Below are 17116 nucleotides of genomic sequence, written 5' to 3' on the forward strand. Positions count from 1 at the left end.
GTTGGCCAATGAGATCAACTGAAGACTGCTGTATAAAGACATGACACAAAAAGCTACAAGTACTTCATTTATTTACAGGTTGTAAAGTACACAAATACAGTGGCAAATACAAATGAGAAAGAAAGTAAATCTTGCTGAGCTGGTTGCTTAGATAATTACATAGGTGTTGAGCGGCTGACCAAACAGGCCACGGGTCAAAATCAAACCAATCAGAGAAATGAGTAGTAGCAAGGCTGAATTACAAGAGGCCTTTCATGATAAAGAGACATGGCATAGTTAATCATCGCAGCCGTAAAAGTCTCAGGTGACTGGCTGCAGATCATTATGAGTCAAGTTAAATATCAAAACCCCTCGCCCGAACACAAAGCCTGTGAAGGGATAAAGGTGAAGAGCAAACCCACAACTTTCCCCTCGGTGAGGGTTCATTTCAAGAATAATTTTGAGTATTCACAAATAATGCATATTCAGTGCCCGTGCCTCTATAGTTCGCCACATCGGTGCAGGACCATTCCACCTCCCGCACAGCTGGGACGGCGAGGCGTTGTCCATCTTCCGTACAAAAAAAAGTCTTTCACATTGGGTACAACAGCTCGGATTAAAAACGGCGGCTGTTTTAAAAGCCCGGCGCCCGTTTTGGTCGACGTTAAAAGTCTCTGCGCCCGTCCGCGGCGGGGGAGCGAGTGTTTTTGCTTTTTTACAATGATCCTGCACTTCATCTACGTGGCGGTGTGAGGGGGGGCGGACTGACGATGAGAACATGGGAAGTTACTACACTTGCGGCAACCCATACTTGCAGCGGCTAGGTTTCCTGTGACCGAGCTAACAGGTCACATTGGGTTTTTTTTTAAACCCAACCCAAAATGGAGTTCAAAAAGAGAGAACAAAAACGGGGGAAAAAAAGAGAAAACATTTACACATCTATATTACAGGTATTTCACAGCTTAGAAATAATACAAATAACAAGGGAATGAAAATGGAGATCTGTACAACAGTGAATGGACATCTGGTAAAAGGTCTCAAATGACGCCCTCGCTCCTATGTATGTGCACTTCTTTTCATACAGAACACTAGGAAGGGAGCGAGGGTTCATTCGGAGGTTTGCCAGAGAGCCGGTTGGTGAGCAGACAGGAGGTCTCACCGACTGGGAGAGCCCGCCATCGATAAATACACAACCTCCTGAACCCAAGATACCAATGTAGAGATTTTGGTACGTCATAGATGGGATCGAGCCTCCGAGCGCCCGAGTCTGGCCGAGCCGGGAGGCCGAGTCCTAAAACATGCAAAGAAGTAGTTCTTTTTTTTTTTTCCTTTTTTCTTTTAAAATACAAATGGCTATAGAGTTACTCGACAGAGCCGTCAATGGCGGTGATCAATTCAAAACAAAAACAGGAAACTGGCTGGTGGTCAAAGTGAACGAGAACTGCAAATACAAATGAAAAGCATCACACCCCTGAAACTACCCATATATAGAAAATGAAGAGCGGTTGGTTCGGCTTGATACGCCTTACTGCAAAAGAAAAAATCAAAATAAAAAAAAAACGAACCCAAAAGGAGTTTTATTACTCTGGTTATGTAGTAGCGTACAGTGAGAGTATAAATGTAGCGTCGTTGACGAGGAGGAAGGAGGAGGAGCCGGAGCCACGGCGTTAACAGTTGTGTCGTCGGTCGGTAAATGTCCTAAGAGGAGACTGCCGGGTTGCCATGTTCGTCTGCTGAGAATCTTTCGTGGTTAGAAAACAGGCAAAGGGGGAGGTGGTGGTGGGGGTAGGGGTTGTGCAAAATGTCTCCTGACAAAAAAGTAGACACAGAGAGAGTGGTCCTGAAGTCCAGCACTCTTTATCAAAATGTTTGGGGGAGGACAAGAGACGGAGACTCACAGAGGAGAGAGAGAAAGAGAGAGAGAGTGAGGCGACACTATTGACAGGAAGAGCAAAAGCCAGTCAGAGAGAGGAGTTTGTGCCGAGTCAGAAGCTGGCTTCCAATGGTAGCTGTAGCAGTAGTAGTGGTGGTGGTGGTGGTATTAGTATGTGTGGTCGTAGAGAGGCTGATTGCTGCTGAGTGAGCAGGGCTTGGTCCGCCGGGTTGCATTGTGGGGCTCATCGTGGAGCGACAGAGTGGAGACCAGCGGGCGTCACGCCAGACACCATCTGCAGGGGAGAACACAGGACAGGAAGCAGGAGGGTCAGACATGGCACATTCATCTGCTTTGCATGGAGTGGCCCGAGGTTTTCCATGCACACTTCCCTACACTGTCTCAGGTTTACAAATGATACCTGATATACAAATGTCTCTATATTGATTCTTTATTAGTCTAAATGCATTTTTTCCTGACATACAAAGTCACATTGAGTCAAAGTTAAGTCAAATTTGTATGCTGTGGATTTTCCCCCCATAGGTTACATGATCAACAAACTGGACAATTTAACACTCGAACAGGAAAACAGCAGTGGGGCTGTAACCAATCCAACCTACAGTTAAGTGATTCTAATATTATACATAAACAAGTCTGTGCAATAACATCACCACCTCTATGAAGAAAAGTAAGTTAAGAAAAGTAACCAGAGAGACACTTTTAACAATACTTACAATATGTTTTTTTTTTATTTATTTTTTTATATGAAGTGTTCCCTGTGACTTTTTGCATGTCATGCTTTCAGCCACAGCCATGAGAAAGCTGAAGGCTGAATTCAAAATGAGGAGCTTAACAGCATGCAAGTGTTGAGTGCGAAAAGCCAGGGAAGAGGAAATTTGCAGGGGGAAATAAAAACACGTGACGGGAGGGGGTGAGTGCTTTTCGAATGCTTCAGAGCTAGGCCTGCATGCTGACAGATGTAGCCTTACACAGGCATCAAACCAACAGTGCAAGCAACAAGCCACAGGCACAGAATTGATTCAAGGGGCATTGCTTCCACACTGGGAGGTTGGCAATGAGGGAGTTACAACTTAGGCTTTGATGCACTGCGATGCATTATCCACTCCAGCTCTCAGAGGACTGCAGCCTCCTGCTGAGGAAATGTAGTCAGCATCTGACTCAGCAGTTCAATGAAACTGAGCAGGTGTGACCGCAGCAGTGATGTCATGAACATGCCAGGAAGCACGGTGCATTATTTCCATACAATCTCTGTGACGGTATTGCGAAATCTATGACATCAACAGCTGCCCAACCCTGCTGAGTCTCATTCAGAAACAGGAAGTCAGCCTCATTGGTAGACAACCGACTACTCTGGTGTTCACCCGATTCCAGGAAGCAGGAGAAAGATGTATGTTTCTATTCCAGCCCTGTGTCCACATCAGCCTGTTCAAATGCTGCTAGATCCAATCTCAACTAGTAATAGCCAAATTCATTCAGAGGATGTGCCTCAGATAAAAGTGGCAGACACCGGACTGGCAGTGAAACATACAGGAACCAGGACTGAACATCGTGAGACTCTTGAGGCAGCCCAGTGTAGCGCTGGAGTTTGGAGCGGTGCATCCCCGGTGCTTCAGGGGACGGGACTCACCCGGTGCGGCCGCCGTCACACAAGGACGTGGCGAGCGTCTACTTGGCGTGATGCTCGTAGGGAATGCTATTCTGAGGTTGGGGGGAGGGAGAGAGAAGGCCGAATATGTCAAGTCAGAACCCACAACCTGCACCAACCACACAACTGGAGAGAACTTCTGCCATTCTGGATCTGGGTCCTGTGTGAATCACTATAGATCAGCCTTTTGTAAAGCTTGTAGATAGCACTCCATTGGCCTCTCTCCCTTCAAAGCAATGATCTTTGATGGCCATTTGGAGTAGTACAATACACAGTTCTATGAAGACATAACTTTAAAAGATAGATAGATTACTATAAAGCTCCTGCTGACTAATAGTGGGTTACTACCACAGCGCTTATAGATGTGATCCAAAGAGCCTGAGCTGAGCCAGAATAGTCTATGATAAATCCAAAGTTTGTTTCTTGTGGGTTGAGACGCTATCAGAAGCTGGTTTGCGGGTGTCTTGTACCTGTGAGGTGGACATGCGGGAGGTGTCCTGCCGTCCGGTCAGATCTGAGGACGACACGTTGACGGGAGCGCCGCGGTGCAGCCGCATGCTGACCTTCCGCTCGCGCTCCATGCCGGACACTTGTCGAGGGGAGGTGTTCGCTGGAGGAAGAGAAGAAGAGGGTTAGACCCGTGTATGGGGCCAACATTGGCCTTTTGTCAAAAAAAGCATATCGTCCACCTCTGATATGATGGACCTGATGCAGTTTTATTACATATTTAATGTAAAATTGATCAATACTACACTGTTGTCTATGAGAAGGTCTTAACCTGAATTGATTCTACTGAAACATTTTGATAAGATTTCAGACCAGTATGCACGGATGTTTTTATTATTATTATTATCCTGGCTTTCAATGGAGAGTTTTAGTGTCCCATGATGGTCTAAATGCCGTTTCAAAGGTGTTTCCACCCTGACAAGAATTAAATTTGGGGGAAACACTGAATACTTGGAATTTTGTAGATATTTTTGGGATTAAAACAGTCAAATTTAAATTGGCACAATATATCAGCTATCAGCAGCTTCAATCCAAAAAGAAGGAGTATTCAGAATGAGTGAGGCTTTGGCTGACTCACCATTGTTACTGATCTGGATTTTATCTACATGTGCGGGCCTGAGGAGGGATGATGTACTCTCTGGACGAGGTGCATTATCTCATCTGTGCTAGACCGCAGAAAAGCATTTACTGTGTAAGGCGGTGAGTTGTGCCAGTGTGAACTGACCTGTGTGTGAGGTGGGCGTTAGCGGGGTGGGCGGTGCTCCGTCCTGGGTTCCCCGGGGTCGCCCCGATGCGGCGGGTATTCCTCTGGTGCCGGGGTTCCTGCCGTGTCTCAGCCTGTCCTCCCTGTCCCGACGCTCCCTCTCCGCCTCCTCTGCTGCGCGATTGGCTCCCTGTGTAGCAGAGTGAGGCATTATTGTGAGAAGAAACAAGGCAATATACAACATGATGGGATGATGGGTTTGGTGGAAAACTACATGGCTATAGCTTATATATCCCTGACCACAACTAGTGAATGTTTATTATTATTATTATTAATTAAATCATTCCAGTGTGGTGTGGGCAGATTTTACCCAACAGTCTGTGAAACCTGCAATGAAACCTGCCTCACCCTGCCTTAAGGAGCTGCAAACCAACCTGAAGGAATTTAATTAGTTTGGGTTTCAATGGAGTTTTAGTCTCCCATGATGATCTAAATGTTGTTTAAGAGGCTTTTCCACCCTGAGAAGAATACAATTCTAGGGGAAAGACTAAATGCATGGAATCTTTGGCATGAAAATTATCAAATTTAAAGACACTGAACATCAAACATTCAACAATCAGCAGCTTCAATCCAAAAATATCATTTTCATCTTTCAAAAACTCATTCTGATTGAACCCTACTCTAAATGCAATGCCATGTATTCTTACCATCTGTCAAGAACTAATTTTGAAAATACCAAGTGTCTCAATAAAAATCCTGGACTCCTATCCACTGATCCAGGCAGGCATCTAATAACCACATTTGACATTTTAGGCTGATGCTCTTTTCCCCAGAAACAGATCAGATTTAGCTTTATGATCAGTACTCACAAACTTGAGCATGTTCCAGTCAAAGACGTAGTCGTAGGAGAAGCCCTGTCTGTGGAAAAGGTTCCTGAACAGCTGCCTTAGGTAGGAGTAGTCCGGCTTGTCGTCGAAGCGCAGGGAGCGACAGAAATTCAGGTAGGTGGCAAACTCGGCTGTGAAAAAGAGTGAGAAAAGGTTTCTCAAGTGATGAAGTGATCGTTTGTTCTCAACATTATAATGGTCCAACAACGTGACATGCTTGGAACTGAAGTGGGTACTCACATGGGTATCCCTTGCACAGCACCTCAATGGGGGTGGACATTTTCTTCTCGCTGATGCGTTCGTACTTCTGCCTCTTGGTGGCAGCCTTGAGGCCCTGCCAGGGGAGGGAGCCCAGGTTGAAGTACATGAGGACGTAGCCAAGAGACTCCAGGTCATCTCGCCTCGACTGCTCTGTAGAGGGAGACGGGAGAAGAGGGAGGGGTAGGAAGAAGAGAGGAAGGAGAGGGTCATTGTTGCACCGAGAGGAAATTAACACTTCAATTCATTTTGAAGGTGTTCGGCTAGTGTCAGAAGCTGTGGTAGTGTGTTCATGTACATACAGCCCTACATATGTAAGAATGTATGTGGTGTGCGTGTTTGTACCAATTCCCAAATGTGTGTTGATTGAAGCGTAGCGGGCGGTGCCGGTCAGGTTCTTGTTCTCGCGGTAGGGGATGTGCTGGTGTGTGCGGGCGTCGCGGTATTTCTTGGCCAGGCCGAAGTCGATGATGTAGACCAGGTTGCCCTTCTTGCCCAGCCCCATCAGGAAGTTGTCGGGCTTCACGTCTCTGTGGATGAAGTTCTTGGAGTGGATGTACTCAATGCGACTGATCTGTAGCGGAGAGGAGCAGAGAGGAGAGAAAGGAGGTCATTACCAAAGACCGTAAAAAAGAATGGACACAGTGAACAGAGTCGTAAGTGACATCACCTCATTTGTTTTGAATGGGGTGTGCTCAGTGTCGCAGCATGGCAAGAATTCTCAGGCTTCCTGGTTGCAATTTTGCTTCACTTCTGCCCATGAGACTGCGCACTGTTGACCAGTCCTTCCAGTCTGTAGTTCCTTCCGCTGACGAGCGTCAATGTTTTGAGTTTCTAATATTTTCTAACTTAATTCAGATGCAGTAGCTTCCGCACTCTCTCACCATTTTCTCAGCACCAAACTGTGCTTAAATGCACAATCTCTTCCTTACCAGACCTCTGGTAAAAATAATGCCATCCAGAGAGGGGAATCCGGGGACAGAGCACCAAATCCAGGGTCTCCACCATTGAAAATGAATTGAAAAAAATAATTTTGGGCAGAACTGCAGTACCGGCTGCTTGTTTGGCACGTTTGGTCACGTGCCAATCCCTGCCCCCCTGGTCATAGGTTAAGCTTATATGAAAGCCATTATATCAATCATTGTCTGTGGGAAAATCTCAATAATGGAAGAGGCTTCTCATCTCCTCTCACTCATGTGCAGTGATCTGAGAAGAAATAGGAGGGGCACAATTTTCCTTGTAATTGACATAAAAAACAGATAGCAAACTGCACAACGTTTTGCAGGATGGCCCACTGAAACAGCCATGTGTCCCGCTGAAGTGCCCATAAACAAGACAATGAAGTCCTACCTGCTCACTCATTTTAAGCCGCTTTGGATAAATGCCTAAAATGTAATGCGATTTTAGTGCTTTCTGCTGTCATTTGTAGGTCATCTGGATGAATAGATAGAGGTTGAGTGCGAGTGTTGGTCAGTGGGTAAGGTGTATATGTGTGTGTGTAATAAGCAGTCAGTCTCACCATCTGGTCGGCCAGCAGCAGGACCGTCTTGAGGCTGAACTTGCGGGAGCAGAAGTTGAACAGATCCTCCAGACTGGGCCCCAGCAGCTCCATCACCATCACGTTGTAGTCGCCCTCTGCTCCGCACCACTTTATTGTTGGGATGCCCACTGCAAACAGATGGGGAGAGAATAGTATTTATTTATTTTTTTAATGGTTCTGTAACGCGGGGAACAGAAAACAAAGTAAAAAAGCAAAAAGAGAAATGACAAAATTAACCCTCAGTCAGTAAAATTAGCCGAGTCAGTAGGTTATGTGATTGAACTCTGAAATGCAGAAAGGCGATGCATTAATAGCAAACATTTGCATTAATAGCACCATCCTCAAACTACTAATGCACCCACTGTTTACACTCCAATCATTTGAAGTGAGCTACTTTTGACCCATTCCCTTCAGGACAACATGATTTCCAGTTGAGTGAGTGGGCTCTCCCACGTGAGTGTGGACTCAGGCTCCCAGTAATTCTCAGGCTGTGAGCTGATTCAATGTTGCAGTCGGTCGCTCTCTCTCTCACTCAGCCTGCCGGGTGACTCATGTGGATCACTGGCTGCCCAAGCCATGTGTGCATCACATTTACATGGAGAGGGGAGGATAGGGGCGGGAGGGAGAGGACAGAATGAAAGAGAGGAAGAGGATTGGGAGAAAGCAGATTTGGGGAAGGGGCAAGAAAGAGCGATGAAGAGGCTGGAAAAAAATGTTTGAAGAGAGGAGTCTGATGGACAGAGAGCAGGGAGGAGGGGGGGTGAAAGGGCTGATGGAGAAAGAGAGGAGGGCTTAGTGTAGAAAATGCAGAGAAATGCAGCTAGTTAAGGGCTCAGCAGAGTGGGCTGGAGTGCCCAAAATGGAGGACAGAAGGGAGCATGTCCAATAAAGGATGGGGGTTCAAAAGTGGGAGCTGATGCCTCACCTCCGCCTTGCATCATCTTGTAGATCTTGCTCTCGATGTGGAGCTGGGGGTGTTTGGTCTTCACACATTCCAGCTTGATGGCAACCTCCTCACCCACTGAAATGTCCGTGCCTAGGAATGAACAGAGAAGCAGTCAGGGTATTTTTCTGGTATCCACATGATTACCGTCCGGGTGGATATGATCTCTTATCTCAAACCGTCTCAAACTCAACGTGTTTGATGTTTCAGGAGTCAAGTTATTTTTTATTGGTTTTTTTTCCACTACAGGGAATGTGGACTTTCAGATCCTCAGAGCCTTACCGGCTCTAAAATCCGCTAATGTCAAACTGGTGAGCCCAGGCCAGCCAGGGAAAAAAACGACTTAATTTTACTCTGATGAAAGTTTGATTTTGCTTATTTCAGACCTTGTGTAATAGGAATGCCGTTATGAGAAAGGAAAAGGAGAACATTCTCTTCCAAACTTGCGAAAGTGAGCGACAGGGTCAGGGAACAGTGAGTGTGACTGAACGAGTCCAGGCCCATCCCTGCCCAGCAGCAGTAAAAACAGAGAAGGAAGCCAACTCTATCCTGACTACCAACCGCAACTATAGAGGCTTGCAGAGAGGAACCATACAGTCGGGTTTCACACCCCAGGAACAGGCCAAGACGTTACATAAGACTCAGCTTGAAGCTTCAGTGTGAAAAGGCACCTCTGTGCCCATTACTGCAGAGCTAGGACCGGGCCGATACAACCTGCAAAGTTTAAAAAGGATAAATCTAAGCAGTGGGAGTTGAACCTAATAAGAAAGGGAGATACAAAGTCCAGTGCTAGACCGAGGTAAATGTTTGATCTGTAGTTGTCAGTGGCTGCCCTGAAGAGGTCACACTAGGCCACGTCTTCTGTTATCAAAAAACATAAATGTTCAAGCAGAATACAAAGGGCAGTGCAGGGAGGCCTACTCAATGGCCACTTGATTAGAGGACAGAGTGTCAGCTTGCTATGCAAAGCAGACAAGCCACCATGCAGTGGCAATTTTGGTCGGCCTATCTCCTGAAAAGGCACTTAACACCTCCGTGCGCAAACACTCAACATGTTGGATGATTCATATGTGCGTGCGTGTGTGGTTACATAAAACTAACTGCATTAGTCCACACTAGAGCTAGGCAGGGGAATTGTGGTTGACTGGAGCTTCCCTCTCTCTACGTGTGTTTGCGTGTGCGATGACTAACACACACCTGTGTCCAGCCTCAGCCCCGCCTTCCGTGACACCACAAGACATGGAAACAATGCTAGGCTGATGGAAGCATGGACAGGGGTACAAGACGGCCCTGTACTAACTTCTGTCATTATTGAGGGTGTAGTGACACTCCAAGTTAACACAGTACTAGTGGGTCTACTTAATGCTTATCCATGGCTATGCTTTTCCACCAAGTCCAAAGTGATCTGCAGCCTAGGAGGAGCAGGCCTACTAAATGTTTAAGGCATGTTCCAGGCTCAGTTATGCAACATGCTGTAATTCAGTCGAGGGTCTTCATACAGCTAAGCATGTGTAGGCTGTGCGAGGAGTGTTTCCGGACTTGAGAGAAACCCCAGGGAGTGGGGCGGGGTAACTGGCCTTATCAAAACCACATGTCTACTATGGAGCGCTCAGAAACGTCCACACATAGTCGCCCTGCACAAGCCAGGCTGGGTGGGAGTCAGGCCCTTTAGGACTGGTCTCCCTTGAAATCGACAAACCTATGATTCAACTCTTTAGATGGGTTTGCTGGATATTCCAACAGGTTTCACACGTTTCATGAACCAAAGCTTCTTATTTGCAAAAAACACTCATCCAATGGTGTACGCAAATGAGTCTACAAATTCTGCAGAGCAAACATGCTGCTTTGTCAGTTGAGGGTTCTCCCATGTAGGTCTAGCCTATTTGTTTTCTCAGCTGGCCTATTCAAATACCCATCTTCAGACTCAAATGCTGCACAAAATGACTGAAACAACCATTTAAGCTTCGCCGCCCATGTATACTACACGCTATTTTGGTCAATGGAATTTTCTCTGCAACAGCGGCAGGTGAAATAAGGTGACGGTAGTGTATGGTGGAGTGAATAATTTGAACATCAAAGACAGTTATTTACAGTTTTCCACATCCACATTGACACACAGACCGTTAGCGCAACAACAAGATGATTGTTTGTAGCACAGCTGATGTCATCCTAGGAAAACAATACGTTCTTTCTAACTTTTATACACTAGTAACTGCCATGTGCATGTGCTGTGCCAAGCTTGGTAGGCTTGTGTGGCAAACTCCGAGTTCCTGGCTCACTTACAGTACAGTAACTGAATAAATCCTGGACAAATGCAGTCTTAGACCAACAATGGAGAGGTCACATGTAAACACCCAGGCACCAAATTACAGTTTCTATGACCAGGCTGAAAAAGAAGTCAAGGATCCAGGAGTCTGAACCTCTTCTGACATCTGTTTATGACAAGATTAAACCAGATACAAAACTATCCTTGCAAATGACAGAGTTCTCTGAGCTGAACCTGACTGGCAACAGTGCATCATGAGACAATTTCGCCTGACAGCTGCCTGATGACACTGTGAACTGGAAAAACCAGCGTGCCCAGTCTTTGTTTGTATAGAAACACATACACACAACCAGTCAAAAGAGAATGCATCAAAGTCAATGCATGTAAGCCAAAACAATAAATGTGTGACTGAAACAAAGAGAAGCAAACTCAGGCAAACTGGGGGTTAGGGGTGAGGGATGGGGGGTGCGGGGTATAGTAGGGAAACTGGTCCACTGTGTCTCATCCTAAAATATGGGTGACTGCCATAGCCTGGAGTACAGGACAGAATTGCCTGGCTGGCTAGCTAATGTTATCTCCTGCCCTTCAGCAGTGGAATTAGCTGACAGATGGCAGGGACCTAGCTAGCTACTGGCAAACAACTGCAATTTAGGGTGACTAGGTCTGCCTGTACTCAGCCTAGTTCTGGAGGATTCAAAAGCCTGTCTAGGCTGGAAGTAGTCGTCTGTAATCTAGCTGCTGTAATAAAAAACAAGCTAGCCTCGGCCAGCAGTAGCTTGACCATAACGCTGGTTCAGGTAACACTGACAGTTTACTGCATTTTCCATTGATGCCTGCAATGCCACAGATCGGTCAATGTATTTCAAGCCGTATCACCTTACATGGAGACACCAAATACCTTACGATAACTTCATTTCTGTCAACTGATACGCCTGGCATTTGATTGTCAGTATGATGCTGGTAGACAGGCTCATCAGCGCACTGACATGATAGCTAGCCGATGAATTTGACTGGCTTTATCTTCCTAGCAGACAGCTAACGGTAGCTAACTTGGCGAGATTGTGGTTAGCAAACTAGCTAGTGTTAACTAACGTTAGTAGTAAGATGACATTAGCTCAACGTCATTGGGATTCAGTAATGTTTTCGCTAGCTCAACAGTGTAGTTAACAATTGCAGAAAATGTACTTGGTCAGAGAACTTAGGATTCAAATTTTTACTCACCCAAATAGATGTCTCCAAAAGATCCACTTCCAATTTTTCTCCCCAGTCTGTATCGGTTTCCCACTCTCAGTTCCATTTCGCTGTTAGCTAATGTTAACGTTTACAGCCTCGTCTGTACCTTGTTAACCAACGTTACCTTGTCCTAAATATCCAACCTAAATGCTCTTTACTCTTTTTGTTAATGTTCCCTCGACAAATATTTCACCTTCCTCAACTGGTTTACAACCTCCTTTATTCACACTCCCCCCTTCCCCCAGAATCCAAGCAGATTCAGTTCCTTCTGTAACAGTCCAACTTTCACCATTCCTTTTTTATCTTTCTGAGGTACGAAATGCTACAATATCGATATCATCCGATAGCCCAGAGTGTGTAGTTTATGTTCTCGGCGTTTTGGATGTCATTATTCCCCAAAAAGAGAAGGATGGAGACGGATTTTGATAGTAGCTTTATCCCCGAAATCGTCCGTCCGCTACTCCACTGTGAGAATTTTCCTCCACTGTGAAAGCTGTCATACGCTGGTGACGCCACTTCCCCTAGCAACCATGGGCAGATCAGAAAAAAGGAAAGGTGAGCGTAGCCCGGACATGTTCTGTTCTCTGTATGAGAACATTACCCCAAACTTCATTTAAAAATCTGGCAATTTAATGTTTCCTTGCTTATCGGCAAACGTGCACACCTAGTAGAACACGACCTAAAACCTTTTACGAATACTGAGGGTCTACTGATAAGTTCGGCCTACATGTGATCCACCAAGCAGCTCTTATTTCAATTAAAATTAAACTTTTAGAATTGGTTCACACTCTGAGCTACCACTCACCACGCTGTATTTTGGTGGTAAAATATTGAGGCGGTAGCAGGCGAACCATTGTTCAGGATAAAATTGTATTTGAATAAGAGCTGCTTGGTGAAATGTATACCTGCCGAATTAATCAGTTACATTGCAAGGTATTTTATAGTACATTGAATAATTATGTGATTACTTTTTTGTGTCAGAATTATAGATTATAATACGAGTTCATATTCACATACAGAGAAGTAAGGCTGTTTGACAAGTCACTCTATGACTGACTACTGTATTCATTCAGGCATGGTGACATATTAAGTTTGTCACTTGGAAAGAATGAGAAAAACTCAAGACTTGGAATCTCCACTATGTTAGGCAGCACAATAATGTGAAACAGTAGCCTACATGATGCATTGAAGGCTATCATTAAAAGGTTTATCAGAGTTTTACTGACCACGGTGATGAGACACCAAGTGTACAGTTTATGAATTCAGTTATACATTAATTATTCAATGTCAAACAAGGTAGAGACTAAGTTGTGAACGCAAATGGCCTAAACTGTAGGAGAGAAGCTTCAGGCCTTTAAATATCATCTTCTAAACTTTAGTGTCGGTTGCTGGGTTTATTACAGGACAGATTGTGATGTGTCTCTTCTCTGGCTGGGTCGATTTTGAAAACCGAGCATGAGGAACGGGAAATAGGTTTAGTCAGCATCTTTCATCACCCACTCTTCCATGCAGTTCTATGTAGGGAAGTAGGCCACACTCCACTGTAACTTTCCCCTCGGTGCACATTATATGAAGGGACGCATCTAGGATAGGCAAATCACTTGCAAATGTCCATGGCTTAGTCTTCCTCCAGTATAACTAAATGAGCAGAGTGAGTCATGGCCTTATTATTATCAAGTCAGCCTTTGAAATGAGAACACATCAGCTATGAGTTTTGCAGATGTGTCAGTTCTCTAAACCCTATAAGCTATGGCAAAGTCCCTGCATCTAATATTTTCCACATATTAAACTATTAAACTATAAGTATCAAGCTAGCACCGTTGTGTTCATCTTGGCATATAAAAACAAGCCAGAGAGAGAGAGAGAAAGGGAGAGAGAGGGGGCACGTCCCACTCATATCCATATTTGGTATCCCCCAGCTCCTAGCCACGCCCGCTAATCTGAAGAGCGCGTGAGATTTTTTCTGATTGGCCACATATGGACCAGCCACTGCGATTTTTCTGATTGGTTGCACACGGGCCAACCAGCGAAGCGCTGGGGCGGCTCACATGGCAGCCTGTTGTTGTTTAGATTGGGTAATCCGCGCTGCACGTGTCGGCCAATGCTCTGAACAGGAGTCTACATGCCGCGTTCACGTCCTGTAGGAATAATGATGCACTAACGATTTGGAGATGTTCGCGGCGTTCAAATTCACGTGAAGCCGTCAAATGTCATGATTGTTTTCTGTAGACTTTGGTTTCTTGTAAAAAAATTAATAAATAAATAAAGACTCAGGTTTTTTCAACACTCAACACATATGCACTTTGTGAATATGTTTTTATTATACAGCAAACCAAACATTGGTATAAATACACAAATTAGTCATGTCCTGCCATGGCATTTATGGGAATTATGATGAAAAAAAATTGTATGTGCTGTAAATTGTTTATCTTACCTATTATTTTGTACACTTGACTACAAGTATTTCTTTGTTAGTGACATCACAATTCTGTAAGTGTGAAAGAACAGAGTCCAAGTAGTATTTACCTGAGGATAACCTTATTTTCTAGTAATATTTACCACCAGAGCTGAGGGGAACAGTATTTCTAGTACTATTTACTACCTGAAAACTGAGGTAAACAGTGTTTTCAAGTACGAATCTCATATTTACCATCTTTCCGATGTCACTTGAATGCACCATCAGAGGAAAAGAGGAACGGCTCTCAAATTGAGAGAGAGGACAACATGGTCTTTATTGTTTTGTTAGCTGTTCAAATATATTGTCATTAACAGCATAAGCGTACTTTCCATTCCTTTCTGTGAGATTATTAATGCCAAATGCTTCTACATTTTAGAAACAAGTGAATACTACAGCCAACGTCACGCATTAGGACAGCGTGTACTCACAGCTGGTTAAGTAGTTGCCAATGAGGAAGAAGCTTAATCCAATCATCAGAGGGTTACTGTTCTCTATCCCTTTATCAAAACAATATCCTGACATGTACCTGCCTACTAATACGGAACAAATGGAGTAGCATGTGTTATGCAACAGCTGAGTTTCCATTACAAACTGATACGCTGAAGCTTAGCCAACATGGTGTTTTTTTACAAATTCAGAAAAAAATGCTATTCTCTTATCTCATTTCAATTCAGTTAAATTGAATGACTTTATTGGCATGACTCTTTATCGACATCAATACTGCCAGAGAAAAAAACAAGTAACACTTTACACAGTTCACTATGTCTCATAAAGTAGCAGCCATGAAACCTGTCAAACCCGACTCAAACTATTCCTCCTTCAGCAAAACATTATCTGTTGTTGTCTTTGAACTGGAGCAGGGGGACTGTATGGACTGTATGTTCTGTTCAGGTTTCCACAGATGCCTCGGCTCAGTCCCGGACTCTGCTGAGCACAGCGGAGGCCTGTAAGCTCATTCATCTGACCTCCCTTGGCCGCCAGTGCCGCCACAATACAGCCAGAGAGTTAGGAGCGTCCAGAGGATTTAAATCAAATACTAATGGTCAAAACTCTGGGCTCCTAAAAGCGTGGCTCTCCTCTGAGGTTCTCTCACAGATTGTACTTTCAGTTATGCAAATATTTCTGGAGTTAGAGGAGTCTCTTGAGTCTAATTGGTTGAGTCAAACTTGGGCGGGGCCAAATAAACAGTTTTTCTGGCTAAGTAAGGTTAGACTGAAGCCCAACTAAGGCAAGAGGTAAGAGGAGGAAGCTATATTATGAAGCCTAGAGCTCTAGCTACAAACTGAAAAAATGCATTCTAACCATACTAACCAAGTTAAATAGTTAGCCTTGCTGACCTTCCAAGTTCAAACTAGCCATAGTAGCCTATAGCTATCTAAACAAGCTAGTTAGCTAGCCTGTTGAACTTCCATGAATGCCATGGACACAAATTCATGAAAAAAGAAGTCATTGTCATTTACATGTTTCATTTTTATTTTGACCAGAGTTCCTTCTTTGACATTCAAGTTTGCTGGTTAGCTAACTGTTTCTTTGGCTCCACTTATTGAGGTTTAACTCAACCATTGAGATTATTTCTGCCTCTGAGAAATATTTGTATAAATACAACTCCCATCTGCTGTTCTTTCAAAACTGCAAGACTGCTTTCTTTTTGGTCTATCTATTGCGATGTCAGACAGCAATTAACACAAGTGTGCAGACAGGATTTCATATTTTTGATCTGGTAGCAAATAGAGTATAGAACTTTATAATGACTAACTGTTAAAGACCATATAGACATTGAGGTGAGGTACTACTCCATAAATAAGATGAAACTTTAATGATCTCTGCGGGGAAATTGTGTCAGTGATACAAAATAGTAACAGGATACAGCGATGAAAAATAGAATGGAAATACAAACATAGCAAATGGGGGACTATTAAACATAATGCAGCTGATAAGTCCAACATGTCAAAATCATGTAAAGTAGGCTAGAAATGTATGAATGAAACAGGCAGCATTAGGGTGTGCACAATAACAGCTTGAACATAGTAAGTAAAAAATTATTGAAAAATACGTAGGATATGAAAATACACCACAAAATGAAATATATGCAAAGAGAGAAATTATCAAATATCAAGATATATTCTATATAAACAAATGAGAGAATATGGGAATAAAACAATTGCGTTAATTTACAGCATATATATACACAGGACGTGTAAATTGTGTAAAAATGTGTTCAAATTAAGGCCATACTGTATGCAAAAAGTGGATATGTGTATACTAGCTAAATCCTAGTATATCAGGCAGTATAAATCTTTGACACCTGCTAAAAAAAAGCTGGTGTGGTGACAATATGATAATTTGGTGACAAGTGGCAGAAAAACATTCATGGATAGTGTCTGATTTCTGCTGTAGCTGTTGAGCCCGTCTGTTACCACTCACTCACTCAACAGCCTGGCCGTGTTTGACCTATGGAAGTCTTCAAACCAATGGTGACATCTAGTGGATATGAGGAGATAGTGTCTTGAATTGGCGGTGTTCATTTATAGTAAACACTCAGCTCAAGAGCCCTCCATTAAGTGGTAAAATTACATGTTTTCCTCAGCTGTGAAAAGGTCAAATCCTTGTCCATTCCCTGAAAAACAGGCAGCAGCAGTTGAACGTTCCCTCCTCGTCTTTGTTTCCTGCCTGGATGAGAGCGCTGCTTGTTTACACGGGCTGGGAAATTCCTCCAAACGGAAGCCGTGACCTGCTATGCTCTTTGTGTCTGCAGCAGATGGACACTTGGCAATGTCTCTCTCTCTCTCTCTCTCTCTCTCTC

The 17116-nt window shown here is 44.1% G+C and overlaps 2 protein-coding genes across 3 annotated transcripts in view; one reads left to right on the plus strand and one right to left on the minus strand.

The window, feature by feature from the left end:
* The window catches only part of slc16a3b (solute carrier family 16 member 3b), an 82974-nt gene that overhangs the window by 11807 nt on the left and 54051 nt on the right, over positions 1-17116 (plus strand). The window lies entirely within an intron of this gene.
* csnk1db (casein kinase 1, delta b) lies at positions 55-12329 on the minus strand. Of its 2 annotated transcripts, XM_071924668.2 has the most exons (10): positions 11844-12329; positions 8339-8449; positions 7393-7541; positions 6219-6447; positions 5856-6026; positions 5598-5746; positions 4750-4918; positions 3989-4128; positions 3501-3571; positions 55-2147 (listed from the first exon to the last, which is right to left on the minus strand). In XM_071924668.2, exons 1-9 carry the CDS (start codon positions 11917-11919, stop codon positions 3539-3541), a joined length of 1227 nt encoding a protein of 408 aa, XP_071780769.1. In that variant the 5' UTR covers positions 11920-12329; the 3' UTR covers positions 55-2147; positions 3501-3538. The 2 variants fall into 2 exon arrangements, with proteins under 2 accessions (XP_071780769.1, XP_071780768.1); XM_071924667.2 differs by lacking the exon at positions 3501-3571.

The sequence above is a fragment of the Centroberyx gerrardi genome, chromosome 20 (genome assembly GCF_048128805.1).
Source record: "Centroberyx gerrardi isolate f3 chromosome 20, fCenGer3.hap1.cur.20231027, whole genome shotgun sequence".
Classification (NCBI taxonomy): domain Eukaryota; kingdom Metazoa; phylum Chordata; class Actinopteri; order Beryciformes; family Berycidae; genus Centroberyx; species Centroberyx gerrardi.

Bases quoted from the DNA above. Each gene is read 5' to 3' on its own strand.
- csnk1db (XM_071924667.2), bottom strand. From the start codon at position 11,919: ATGGAACTGAGAGTGGGAAACCGATACAGACTGGGGAGAAAAATTGGA. The intron at 6,448-7,392 runs GTGAGACTGACT...TCTCCGCTACAG, and splicing joins TGCTGCTGGCCGACCAGATG to ATCAGTCGCATTGAGTACAT. The intron at 5,747-5,855 runs GTGAGTACCCAC...TCTTTTTCACAG, and splicing joins GCTGTGCAAGGGATACCCAT to CCGAGTTTGCCACCTACCTG.